The sequence below is a fragment of the Aphanomyces astaci genome (assembly GCF_000520075.1).
Source record: "Aphanomyces astaci strain APO3 unplaced genomic scaffold supercont1.73, whole genome shotgun sequence".
NCBI classification, from domain to species: Eukaryota; Oomycota; class Saprolegniomycetes; order Saprolegniales; family Verrucalvaceae; genus Aphanomyces; species Aphanomyces astaci.
The window spans coordinates 6,065-20,827 of NW_009798336.1; the positions used below are offsets into that span (position 1 = coordinate 6,065).

The 14,763-nt window shown below is 49.0% G+C and overlaps 2 protein-coding genes across 2 annotated transcripts; both read left to right on the top strand.

Annotated features, from left to right (window-relative positions):
* Positions 1–4,576: 4,576 nt before the first annotated feature.
* H257_15643 (hypothetical protein) lies at positions 4,577–4,831 on the top strand (the record flags this gene model as incomplete). The annotated part of the gene is made up of 1 exon (XM_009843814.1): positions 4,577–4,831. The coding sequence occupies one exon, from the start codon at positions 4,577–4,579 to the stop codon at positions 4,829–4,831; it is 255 nt and encodes an 84-aa protein (XP_009842116.1).
* Positions 4,832–6,504: 1,673 nt separating this feature from the next.
* H257_15644 (hypothetical protein) lies at positions 6,505–9,766 on the top strand (the record flags this gene model as incomplete). Its single annotated transcript, XM_009843815.1, has 1 exon — positions 6,505–9,766. A coding segment is annotated over one exon (3,171 nt), but the record flags the coding sequence as incomplete, so codon positions are not given.
* Positions 9,767–14,763: the final 4,997 nt, after the last annotated feature.

Below are 14,763 nucleotides of genomic sequence, written 5' to 3' on the forward strand. Positions count from 1 at the left end.
TAATTCCGAAAATACTTTCGAAAATACTAAAAGACTTTCGTCCACATTTTGACTCGCTCGATACATTTATATCGCGGTCACTATTATATACAGCTACTGGCTGGGCACTTCGTGTGTCACCGACTAGTCCTATAGTTCAACAACAACTAGACTCCTGTCTATGGACAGTCAACAGTGGTGCTTCTAAGCACTCCACCTTGAAACGAGAATGGTTCGTCACATACGCAACCTACTCATCACTAGCTGGTGCAGCCGATGGCCACCCACTACACGTCATAGGTCGCGACACAGTTAGACTTTACGTCACTGGCTCCAACGGCGACCCATTGGCGATCTATCTGCAGGATGTATACCACATCCCACAACTACACTTCAACCTCTTTTCCGTTGGTCGAGCCCTACACATGGATCGACACCGAATTGTCTCCATCGATCTCAACGTATGGACTCTAGCGACATACGATGGCGAGTTCAAGGCAGACTATGCGCCGCACTCAGGGTTGTACGTCATACCGACGCTACCCCACATTCATGTGCATGGCCCAGCCACGACTGTCCTTCTGACAAAGTCCAGTGCCCAGGGCACCATGCAGTGGCACCATCGTTTGGGCCACACCAGTCATGACAAGCTCCGCATTCTGCGGCGTCATTCGAACCTCTTCGATTTTCGGATCTCACGGCAAGCCGTCACGGCTCATGCCTCGTGTGACACATGTCTAAGGTCAAAGTCCAAGGTATTTCCCTTTTCCAAAAACAAACTCCCAAAGACGTCGAGGCCTCTCGAACGAGTGCACTCTGACATCTGGGGGCCGATCAACATCCCCTCCATCTCTGAGGGGAATACTTCGTGACATTTATTGACGATTTTACTCGATACACCTTCGTGTACATCATGCAGAGCTGTACGAAAAGTACAGTACTTTCTGCCGGGATGCACGGACGCGCTATCGCTCCGACATCCTCGAGCTATGCTATCATCACTCACCATTAAGTGAGTTAGAGGAAACCCCGAATACGGAACCCGATTGACCTATACGAATGCCTACACGCCGACACAGAATCCTGTGGCCGAGCGTCGTATGGGCATGATCGTCACGATTGCCCGGTCCATGCTACTGCATGGTAACCTGCCACAGTTTCTGTGGGGCGAGGCAGTATCACATGCAGTATTCGTCACGAATATCCTGCCGTCTACCACGATTAGTGGTGACACACCATATCGTCTATGGCATCAAAGCCATCCAGACTACGATCGACTCCGAGTATTTGGATGTGTGGCCTATGCCCATATCAACACACCCATGCGTGCGAACAAATTGTCTCCACGAGGCATGCTGTGCATGTACATCGGCTTACCCGAGACATCTCGCGGGTTCAAGCTTCTTAACATTGACACACACTATGCGTTTCATGAAGGTATAAATTTGGTAGTTTAAATATCCATACGTGCTCACGAGCCGTGATGTCACCTTTGTTGAGCACCAGTTTCCCCTCCTCAAAACAGTTGAGGAAGTCAAACGACAGCGGACTGAGCTTCCACACCGTAATTGTTTTACTGTGGACAATCCACTTCCCCAAACACAACCCCCGTTGCCATCGCATCTTGGGGAGCCTACTACAGCAACCACACCTCTACCCTCACTTGGGGAGGCTTTATACACTGGCTCCACGAGTGCAGTATGGCAAATACCTATAGTACACGACGTACCAGCTCAGAAGCAACTCGTAATTCGGAAGGTTCAGCACCTTCGGGAGGCTCACCGAGTCCTCGTCGACATCGAATCGATCTACACGAACATCAGTCAACGAATATTCCGACTCCGAAACGTCATCGATCTTTGACATTTAACTCGACGACGGAAGTATTTCCCGTCCCGTGTACCTCGTTTCACGAGAAATACAAACTACCTTACTCTGGAGTATGTGAATATGACATTCACCTCCAAGCCAACATTGTCACCTACGACAAACCAGTCGCTCGAGCTCTACCCCGACCCTCGTTGTCTCGAGCGACACCACGTCCACACCAAAGAGGGTGTTATCGTCTCATCGCAGACTTCCACATTGGACACGGCGACGTCAACCTGACGGCCCTGGACGACTACTTATGTCATATATCGAGGACGCATCGAGCGCCCGATCCATCTCGACACCAGAGCGTGTCCTCTCGGCCCTCAAGGTCAAAGCACATACTGAGGAGCTCTCAACATATGCGCAAGCTATGAAGTCTTCAGCCAAAGTGCATTGGCACGAAGCCATGCTGCTCGAATTGGCTTCACATGAGGCGAACATGTCGTTCGAGAGCGCAACATTGCCTCCAGGGAAGTCAGCCCTGAGCGTGCGCTGGGTCTTTAATATCAAAGACGATGACTCAGCCACTGAGGCTACGCGACAGGTCGCCCGATACAAAGCGCGACTTGTCATCCAAGGACACACTCAGGTCCAAGGAGTCGACTTCGAGGAGAGTTACTCCCCAGTCATCGCAAAGGAAATTCTGCGATTGATGCTTACTCTCGGCGCGGTCCTCGATTATGAGATCGACGCGATGGACGTCATCACAGCCTTTCTCAATGGAGAAATCGACTGTGAAGTATACGTCAAACATCCTCCAGGATTTGGCACCGCCAAGCGTCCTCGCGGCGTACTTCAAGTACTTCGAAGCGTCTACGGCCTGAAACAGACACCACGCGTGTGGTTCCAGACACTGGCTACCTACTTGCGCGAGCAAGGGTACACCCAACTTGTCAAAGACAGGTGTGACTTCACAAAGGTTATGAACGGACGATCCGTTTACATCGGCGTACATGGCCTGTCGGCGCGTTTTAAAATGCACGACCTTGGCCACTCAAGTTCATTCTTGGGTTCCACATCGTTCGAGACCGTTCGCAACGTACTCTCACGATGTATCAATCCCAATATGCGACCACTATTCTCAAGAGGTTCAGCATGGAGAATTCCAAACCTTCACCCACTCCCATGGAGGTGAACCTCAAACTCTCTGAGTCGATGTGTCCTCAGGACGAAACTGAGCGCACCTACATGGTGGACAAGCCGTACCGATCTGTCGTCGGGAGCATCATGTACCTCATGATTAGCACCCGACCAGATTTGGCTTACGTCGTCCAGCAGCTCAGTCAGTTCTTAACGAACCCCGGCCCAGCCCATTGGCAGGCAGCCAAGCGAGCACTTCGCTATATTCGAGGCACGATCGACTACGGTCTCGTCTTGGGTGGTGAACACAATGTCACCACTCCGCTGCACGCATTTGCTGACAGTGACTACGTTAATTTCGTTGACACTCGTCGCTGCGTCGCCGGCTTTGTGACATTCTACTGCAACTCTGCGATCTCATGGATCGCTAAGAGACTACGCAGCGTAGTTCTCTCGACCACCGAGGCAGAACTTATGATTCTGTGCACAGTAGCACAAGAATGCTTGTACGTCAAGCAGACAGCATGTGAGATGGGTCATCCCATCACCTCGGCTATCACCCTCCATGAGGACAATCAAAGCACCATCAAGATAGTGAACAACTCTGGTCACCATGGGCGCACCAAGCATATTGATGTGCGCTACCATTTCATCAACGATATCGTCGAACAACAAGTGATTCGACTCGAGCACACAAATACACGACTCCAAGTCGCGGATATCTTCACAAAAACGTTAGACATTACAACGTTCTGCGCACTGCGCAGTAAACTAAGAGTGGAGCAGCTGAAGCCCTCCGACCCCTTTGGCCCACGCCAAGGAGCATAAACTCCGGCCTCTCAGCCCGTGACCAGTCCCGTCATGTACGGAGGACGCTCCAATCGTTACAGGTCAGACAACGGGGGGTGACAGCATCCCGGTGGTTACTCGATCCATCCGGTCTCTTCCCCGGCATGTCGTGCGGAAGGATCAATTCGTAGGACCCGCTAAGAGGGATGTCCGACGAGTTTAGTCCCGGACATCAGATGGTGTAACCATAGGTGGTTACGCTTACTTTCTAACCGCCAGCCTCTTGCTGCTCTGTGGGCACCTGATTCCGGTGACAGTGCGTGGAGTTGTTGGGAGGCAGTCAGAACACCCTGTTCTATCATGAACATCACCACTGCCCTGAAGCCTCAGGTTTTTGAATCCGGATTCTGTCAAAACGTTGCACAAAACACGATTGGAACTCGACATTTATAGTCTCGCACCGAGTGGAAACGCGACGGCGGCGATGATAACGACGGCAACGTCCAACGGCGCCGTGGTTTCACCAACAAATACTGGTGACACCACGCCACTGATGGCACATTCCAACGGCGACGTAATTTCACCAACAAATACTAGTGACATCACGCCACCGATGGCACATTCCAACGGCGACGCAATTTCACCAATTTCGGTTCACGGACGGCCCCAACCACGAACACCAACGCTGACATGCAATGGGCGTCGTCTGAACCTCTGGGGTGGGAAATTCCATCTGCCACAGGAGAAATTTCAGTCCCCCAGTGTGAGTTTACACACAGGTTGGATCTTGTGGTTTTTGGGAAATGATTCTACACATTATCCACAGTAGTGATTTGGCGATTGAGCGGCCAAGAACATGTACGTCCATTGGAAACACGCAATGTGCCGAATGGAAGACATTTTCGAAGCCGAACCTGGTGCCAAGCCCCACGACCACGACCGTCCATATGATCGCCACGTCATCGAGTCGTTTGACGTGGTCTTTCGCGTGCTTGGCCCACAACTGACCGGACGCAACAAGAAGCGCAAACGCGACGAGACCTACCTCAAAGTCGCGACGGTATCGGGAATTCTCCACAAAATGAAGCGCTCCGCGTACTGGATAGTGTAGGTACCGGTTCCTCAAAATACATGATCACCTGGCCTTGCGTTTGTCGTGACTTACTACGTAACGTTAGTATATATACAGCTACCTTAGGCGGACTTAGCCGGCCACGACGTGCTTGTATTGGTTGAAATCCACATACTACGTTAGCCAGTGAAAACTGAGTATAGCAAAAACCTGTACACACCTTGCCGATATAGAATCCATTTTTTCTCCGAACACGGCCTAAAAAATACAAAAACGCCAGGACATGAGGGAAACATGGTATTCGGCAGATTCGTATGCTGTTTTACCGGATCAAAACTTAGAACCAAATGCTTAACCGCTTGCTGCCTTATCCGGATAGTTGTGATGTCGATGTCAATAATGCATATTTTAAGACATAAATCTTATAGAATTTTTAAATGAAGTAAAATTAAACGTGCTAGTACTTACACTGTTAATACAGAGAGTTTCAAACTACTAACGTTAGATGAAATCCAGTTATTGCGAATACCAATCCCGAATGTCCTTGTAGAAAGGACGATAAATCCACCAGAACAGACGTTTGAATGATGATATTGCGCCAGCATATTCTTCACAACACAGGGTTCTGAAATCCATGTTGCAATTCGCATCGAATGCTGATTTGAACCAATGATGGAGAGTCCAAACCAACGAATTCGTCGTTTTTTGCTCTGAATGCGTGTTGTGGATGTCAGATTCAAAAGCCAACATCCATCTACATTTCAAAGAATTTATATGTAGCAGTATGCTGATAGTGCGGTCTAACAAAATCGATTCAAATCAGAGCGGATAGCTTACTATTAGCGGCGATATCCTCGCTCAAAGGTAACAAATTTTGAATTCGGCGAAGATTCGAAGATTGGTGAATCTTCATGAATGTTTGCTAGTATGTTGCTATAGTACATACTAGTTTTATCCGTATACTTTGGATAATCGATTGCATTTGTAAACCAAGAAGCGTCGGCGACAAATACTAATTCCTCGTCCTACATGGCAACTACCAAGCGCAGCACAAGGGTTTCTTCACACGAATGGATTAATTCGTAGAATGTCATCTGAATACCATATTTCCCTCATCTCCCCGGGTCAATCCCAAATAATCCGCAACTTCAAAAGTACCACTATTGTAACAAGTTTTGGGATAGGGACCTATGGTGGAGATGCTGTCCTCTACTACTACGTAGTACGTAGTCCTAAATTAGAACATGTTGTTCTGACCGGTAGATAAGTACGGTATCATCAGTATGTGTTTCGGATACATGTTCCTGCGAAGTGCTATGTATGAAAAGCTCGTTTGAGAATTGCACATGGGAGTAGGTCAAACTAAAGTAAATGCTACTAGTATGTACTAGTACATATCACCGCTTCTTATCCTCAGAAGAATTTGTGTAGTAACTTCGTGTCGTGGCAGAACGGTTTTCAAAGGGAAGCATAAATACAGTACCAGAACTGTACAACTTCATATGGTGAAACGAGATAGTACGTATTTCGGAACGGAGAAGCTTAGTATGTTACCGATGAATGTGATATGTGTATGTTGATTTGTCTGAAATACCATCGCTTACTCATACGAGCATCTCCACCTACCGGTAGGTCTATACGTATATACAGCCAAAATGTTGAACCTGCCGAACTCCTACGTCCAGCACTATACCACATGCCTGCACAGCACAATTTCACATCAGGCCATCAACGTGGAACCTCCAATGCCACCCAACGACCACCCGCGTCACACTGCCCGCGATGATGCCTTGCTCCATCCGATTACCGCTGGCCCAACATCAGACGTCCCAATGAAAGATATCAAAGACGCAGCGCCGCATCCGATCAAATATCGCGCCGACATCGACGGCCTCCGGACGCTGGCCGTGGTGCCCGTGATCCTGTTCCACGCGTACCCTGAGATATTTCCCAGCGGATTCATCGGCGTGGACGTGTTTTTTGTCATTTCCGGCTACTTAATCTCGAGCATCCTCTTCAAAGAGTGCACCAAGGGAACATTCACGTACGGGAGCTTCTACAGCCGCCGCATCCGCCGCATCTACCCCACGCTTCTCCTCGTGCTGTCTCTAACGTTCTGGCTGGGCTGCCTCTACATGTTCTCGGCCAAACTCCAGGCGCTGGCCACGACCATGCTAGCGGGCACCATGTTCAGCGCCAACCTCCAGGTGATGCTTCTGGACCGCGGGTACTTTGACGACGACATCAAGGAGAATCCGCTTCTGCACCTGTGGTCGCTGGGCGTGGAGGAGCAGTTTTACATCTTCTGGCCGTGCTTCGTGTCCATTCTGACGCGGCTGTCGGTGCGGTCGGCCGTGGTGATGCAGGTGGTGCTGCTGGCGTTGAGTTTCACTTGCAACATCTTCTTTCTGGGCTTTCACGGCACCAACAAGTTCTCGTTCTACTTTCCCCTGAGTCGGTTCTGGCAGATGGGCGTGGGGGGGCTACTGGCGTATGTGAACCACATTCGCCTCACCCAAACCCAGTACGCGTCTGTTCCTACCAGCTCCAAACCAGTGAGCAAACCCACCAGCGACCACCAAACCACTGCCTTGTCTTGGGTTGGGCTCGGCTGCATCTTGCTGGGTTTTGCCTGTCTGGACGAATCCTCCGCCTTTCCCGGTTACTGGGCTGTTCTGCCCACACTGGGAGCCGCCCTCTTGATCTTCGTAGGTCCTACTCCATGGTTTAACCAATCGGTGCTCAGTCTGCCGTCCATGGTGTTTGTGGGCAAGCTCAGCTACGCCCTGTACTTGTGGCATTGGCCACTATTAGTGTTTGCAAAGTTGCGGTTTCCTAACCCGGACCTCCGGCCCAACTACATGACACCCATGGCAATGCTCGGGTTGGCGTTTGTCTTGAGTCTGAGCTCCTTGTACCACGTTGAAAACAGCTTGAGAAGACACAAGGGTCGGTGGGTTGTGCCAGCTCTAATGGGTTGCATGCTGGGCATGTCCATATTGGCAGGGATCATCCTCGCAAGTCCAGACTCGTTCTCGTACTCACAGCAAGCCATGGATGCGCGCGCGGTGTTGACGCCCAATGTCACAGTCGGCCTGGTGCCAGACATCCCCAACGTCAGTCGCGAGAATGCCCCAAAAGAGCCGACGCATGCTTCGATCAGCGCGGCGGAGCTCGACATTCTGCCAGACATTGGGCTTCCTATTCCCAAGCAGCACATGGTCGAGTACAGTGCCGAAGGTCGTCTGATCAACCCCGGCCAAGAAGACCGGGCGCTCGTGATCGCTCTGGGAGATGCGCACTTGGACATGGTCAAGCCGCGGTTCCACCAGCTGGCGTTGCACACCAACCCCATCGACTTTCCCACCATCGCATTCAAGTCGTCCGTCAACACGACGCTGACCAAGTGCATCTGGTGGCCAGACTACGATATGATCAAAAAAGTCCAGCCGAATGTCGTGTTTATGAGCATCAACTGGCTCGCGCATCTGCATCCGGGGGGGGCTGCGTCGCAGCCAGCACACGAGAACCCGCCGTGCTGTCTGCAGGGCTACGGCGACTCGTGCATGGGTCAGAGCCCTAAAGACGTCGAAGCCATTTTGACGCGGTTCCAGAGGGACCTCACCGACATGGTAACTCTCGGGGCTAAGGTGTTTGTGACGACTATCACCCCCGAAGGCAACGAGTTCGACCCCAAGTTCATCTTGGACAGCTCTGTGCGCAGCGTGAACCGCTCCGTGTTTCGAACCAACCACAAGTGGCTGATTGACCTCGTGGAAGGCGCGATCACTGGAGCCAGCGCCACCGTCATCGACTACTCCGAGAATTTGTGCTGGGAGGACACGTGCAGAGTGGTAGACTCGAGCGGCGTGCCCGTCCGGCGCAACTCGAACGTGTTCACGCCCAAGTTTGCAGCAAAGTATCTGAGTGTGCTGGACCAGGTGGTGGCCGCCGCCGTGGCAACCCCCGACGATATAATCGGGTCCTCCGATGCCCCCAACTCGAACCGGTTCAGTCGGATTGCTAACCCTTCGTACGACAAGATCATGGCCGCCCCTAAGGACTTTATCGTGGACGTGGGCTTTGCACCCGCGCCCGCTGACGGTCCCTTCGGCACCACCCACCTGACCATGATTATGAACCCTAACCAGTCAAACCTCGTGTTTGCCTACGGCGATTCGCACGCGAATCAGGTCAAGCCGCGGTTTCTACGGTCGTTCCAGGACAGGCACGGCGCCCGCAACCGGTCCAACTTCCCCACAGTTGTGTTCAAAACATTGGACGGGACACCCGCCTTGACCTGCCAAGAGCACTACGATAGTGTCATGGCAGTGGTGGAGAAAGTTCGTCCGAAAGTGTTTCTGCACTCGATGAACTGGCCCCAGTTCCTCCGCCCTGGGGGATTGGACTCAGACCAAAGCGTTGCGCCTACGCCTAAGTGCTGCAAGATGGGATACCAAGACAAGTGCACGTACCAGCGCCCCAAGGACGTGGTGACCATCATGAAAAAGTTCCAGCAAGACATGACCAAGTTGACAGGGCTGGGCATCAAGGTGTTTGTAGCCACCATCAACGTGGAAGGTGAACAGTTCAACCCGTATCACATGCTCAGCGGCAACGACGTCGGCGACGTGAGTCCCGTGTCCAAGGCCGCATTTCGACTAAAACACAAGTGGCTACTGGGGCTGATCGAGAAGGCCACCGCGGCTGCCAACGCCACTTTGATAGACTACTCGGACAACTACTGCTGGAACGACTCGTGTGGGGTGGTGGACGACCTCGGACGACCCATCATGAAGGACACCAACCACTTGACGCGGACGTACACGCACACGTACCTCGGCGTCATCGACCAAATCGTCGATGTCGCCATGAAGATATGACTTCTCGCGCAGACTCTATTGAAGCGATTGTCTCGATTGTTTGAGTTAACAATAAGCTTATACATATAACGTTCTATAATCTACATGAATCGTTGAGAATTTGGTAACTGTGGGCGAGTACATCACTTAAATTAATTACGGAGTAGTTGTTTCTTTTCGATATTATCTACAAACAGTTGGTCGTGTTGCAGAATAATTGCCATTTTCTGTTATTTGTTGATACAAACTTGACATTATACAGTAGGTGAAAACAGTCAACTATTGGCTAGAATGTGCGAAATTATCCACACTTCAAGTGATGGCGATTAATATTCCGAGATTCTGCGCAGTACCTCTTGGCAATTACTACGTAGTATTTCCCTCGTTATCTGTACTGCAGCAGTAGTTGTCCAACTCGTGTGGGATGGTGCACGCGACCTCGGACGACCCGTCATGAAGGACACCAACCACTTGACGCGGACGTACACGCACAAGTACCTCCGCGTCATCGACCAAATCGTCAATGTCGCTAGTATTGATATTGATATTACGCTGTAAAGTTAAAATCACTCAGCGGGTACTTAATGGCCTCGGCCGCGTACTAGCTGCATTGGCAGCTAGCGGACTTAACTACTTGCAAACCTAGTTGTGGTTCCAGGGGATAAGGAGGCTTAGGCCGCTGGTGGAGGTATCCCTGGGTCCGGAGGCAGGCGTGGTGGCCGAAGTGGAGGGTCGGCGTAGCCTACACGAGGGGGGAGGGCGGGGGGTAGTGAGGAGATCCTTCGAGTGTGCCATTGTAGTGTCTTGGCTGCAAGGTGAGCCCTGCGGGCACGGATGCGTCGATCATGGCCCATGGGGGCGGCATCATGGTAGCGGCGTTTGAGCCGGATGTTGTTATTTACCTCGGTGAGGAGGGTCAATGTCGCTAGTATTAATTAATTTAATCTCATATACTTCCTCCATTCCATAAAGATGGAGACTTGGTTTTCATGAAATACAGAGTGGTTGGAGAAATTCCACTGTAGACCGCCAAGGACGTCAGAGACTTGCGCAAGTGTGGAGGAACGTCCTTGATCGGCCTCTCCATGTCTGCCATTGATCGCTTGGGTGGCCGACCGCACCTCGCCTTCTTCGTACGGGTGGCATTGACCAGGTCAGTTTACGCTTTCGTCTGCTGCCCACGCTTCCAAATCCTCGATAGCGTGTGTTTTGTGATGCCGTACTTTCGCAGCAGCTCCGATGCCTTGCCCTGGGGTAGCCGATTTCCCACTTTATGTTGGACAAGTCAGTGGTACAAAGTCGTTCGTTCGTCAGGGAGGTCTTGCTTGGTCGTAGCACGAGGCATCTTGTTTCGTCGTCAATTCCTCTTCCAGAAAGGTGTATCTACGCAACGAGAAGAAGCGTTTGCGCGTGATCCGAAAAGGATTGTATAAAAAATGACTGAGTTACGGAGATTTAAAGGTTGGCTGGTCTGCGCTTCGAGTTTTGATCCTTAGTTGCGAAGCGACAAGAAACAATAAAAAAGATCTGAAAATAGCCCCTGAATCGTCTTTTTATTGGCTAGTTTCCCCTTCTACTTTGGGCTAGTTTTGGCAGAGAAATCGTTCTGAGAGCAAGAGGTCGCCATCTTTATGGAATGGAGGAGTACTAGTTAGGATATGACCTAATATCAATGTTGGATGGCATTTGGATGCTGTTGGATGACAAACGATACTATCACGGATTTTAGAAACTTATAAAAATATTTCCCTTTATCTGGGTATTTACGAAACACACCTTCTACAAGTAGTACTTACTGTGAATGCGACAACGCTACATTACTGGCTCTATTGATGGGCCTGCCGCGTGTCACCTGTAGCTACCTACACCAGGACCAATGTTCGAGTCGATCGCGTGTCGAAATACGTCACTGCGCACGCTACTCGTGTGAAACGTGCGAAAGGCGTCCTTGATTGTACTGGGTAGTTCATGTGGCAGGCTGTACTTGGTGAGACGGTGGCGCGATGTCGTGAAGCAAAGCTAAACTTGGTCGTTTAAACTTTCATGTTATGTTGTGGCACTGCATCACATCAGTGATACTCCTACATCAGTGATACTCCTACAGTCAATGACTTATGATTGGAATTCGTAAGTCGAGTTGTCTTCGTGAAATATTTCGTCCAATAGATGATTTAACTTGCAGCCAATGGACAAAATCAACATGCGTGCTCAACATGCCCTTTTGCCTATAAGGCAATCCATCAATATCGCGAACGCCATCAATATCGCGAACGGTTGTCATTCTATCCATTCCAATGGCTTCATTCTGTAATGAGGCCATTTCATTGGATATGATTTTATTCAGCCAATGGAACAGGAAACCATCTTGACGTTCAAAACTATGATCATTTTTATGTAGTCCAATAAAATTTCAAATAGCATTTTATTATAATGCGCTCAAATTTAAAGTAGAATTGAGTTCGTATATAAATTTAAATGCGTCATGACATCCAAGTATAATATTTTGTAAATTAATATTACACGCATACAAAACTAAGATATTACGACCATTCGCGAAATACATAGCCAAAATTGTTTCACCAATTCTTTAACGTTATTTTATAATTTCAAATACAAATCGATTACTAGATATTTCAGGCACTTCTGGGAGCAAAAATTTGCATCTGGATTTATATTTTCCAAAGCTACCCTTAGTTTTTTTATTCGACAGACTTTTTGTATTGGAGTTCTTCAAACGTGATGTGTGTGATAATTCCTGTGGCTTTCCACATGGGTTTGTTGGAATCCCAATAAACATTTAAGGCGCCTGTATGGCCAAGGAGTTACTTCGAAGTACATTATAGTCCCCGCTTTCCATCTCTACAGTAGTTCTCTTGCCAGAGCTACCGGTAGAACGAGTACTTCCGGTACTTAGCAGTAGTGCTGTTGTCAGAGCTTTAACGTGGACTTCCGGTAGTAGATTGTGTCTGTAGCGAGATGAAAATGACATTCTTCTTCAATTACTACTAGCTACAGTACAGTATCGAGAAGAAAATGACGGTCTTCTTCGATTACTACTGGACAAACCAGAATAACTTAAGGTAAACCATCAATATCGCGAACGCTTTTTGTGCCCTAAAATGTCAATTTGACGCAGTTAACTCATTTCCAACGACGCTTCGCTGCCTTGAAATAGACAGAATCGACGGAAAGCCCCAGCGTCATTGCCTTGCAGACGTTTCGTTGAGTGTTCGATTCGACGGCGTTCCTTTTGAGGGGTATGCAGTGGTCGTTCGCGACATGGACGCACAAATATCCCGGTCTTCCAAGTCCTCCTATCTATCTTCACGGCCTTCGATGTCGTCACCAATGTCATCTTCCTTCTCCTGAAACCACGTCCACATCGGATCCACAATTGAAATCGACTGCTACTTTCTGATCTTGTTAGGGCCTGGTCTGTGAAAAATCGTTCCTGCTTTCAGCCATTCCTGCTTTGTACGGATAAATTTTATTCGGATAGTGCCCAATTACCTGGTCTGGGAAGCCATTCCTGCTTTTGGTGTTCCTGCTTTGAATGGTTGCGAGTGCCATGGATGGTTTGAGAGGTGTTGTTGCCGCGGTTGTGTGTGCTGTATGCATTTCTTTAGCTACCAGCTCGACCTCTTCGAAGTACAACATTCTGACTATTGCGAATGTCAACTTTGATGACATGCTTGGTGACCCTCGATATGAGCAATGGTTTCGTGACAACCTTCGTTGTGACCAACGAGCGTTCTGTAAGATAGTTGTGTGGCTTCGCCGTCGATTGCCAAAGTACTCCCGACGTCGTTCGGTCCACTCGTTTGAAAAAAAAGTTGCTGTCTTTCTTTATTTTTTGGGTTCTGAGGGAGGATACCGTGAAACCGCTGGTGCATTTGGTATGGCTAGGTCGTGGTGTGTGACTGTGGTTTCGACTTTCGTCAATATTGTCTCCTCTAATGCAAACAAATGGATTCATTTTCCTATGGACTCTCGTGCATGGCATCGTGTCGAACGTGGATTTTATAAAGTTCAAAGAATGCCTGGTGTTGTTGGAGCTGTTGATGGCACTCTGATTGATATACAGCGACCATTGGAGTATGATGGATTTTACAATCGAAATGGTGATCCCTCATTGAATGTGCAAGCGATTGTTGATTCACGAATGGTATTTATGTCTGTGGATATTCGTCACGGTTCATTTTCCGACAAAAAGATTTGGAAAGTATCTGTAGTTGGTCAGACTATTCGACGACTTGTGCCGACTGGATGTTTTCTGCTTGGTGATTCTGGATACACGTTGCTTCCTTGGCTGTTAACCCCATTTTTGCCGCATGAGGAAGGTGGAGTGTTGACAAAAGTTCAAAAACATTTCAATTTTAGATTGTCAAGTACTCGTATGGTTGTTGAATGTGCTTTTGGCCGTTTGAAAGAACGATTTAGAATTCTGAAAACAGTGATGAATCAAAAATCTCTCGAACAAACTGTTGCGGTCACTACATGTTGTTTTGTGTTGCATAACATGTTAATTCATTTCAATGACGGACTCTTTTCTGAACCGTGCCCCCGGCGTGACAGAAATTTGTATTTTCAACCTGCTGATCCAAGTGAAACTGAAACAAATCCTCTCATTCGCAAGACTGCAGTGTTGAAACGTCGTGGAATAGCTAATATTTGAATTAACAGAAAAATACTTTGCAATCACCGTTACATTATTTGTTTGTTACTTGCGTGCAACCAAATGAGCAAGGAGTTGCGCCATAGTGTCAGATTGGCCCTGAATTGCACGCAATACATCGTCCAGAGTTGCGCTGGAAGCAGGCGGGGGCGGAGGACTCGGTGTCGCAGCAGACAGCGACGTTCCCAAGTGAATAAGTCCCTCCTTTATGGCGAGAAAACCGGCTTCCAACGCCTCGCCTTGACTAGAGGCTTTCGTAACTTTTGCGCGCTTTTTACGACGCTCTGGGGGCTTGTCGCTGTCGTAGTCATCGTCCGAACTATGCTCACGCTTTACTTGGGCTTCTAAATTATTAAAAAAACATTTACTTGTGTGGTAAAAGTACATAGATTTGAGATTCTAAATTATTAAAAAACATTTACTTGTGTGGTAAA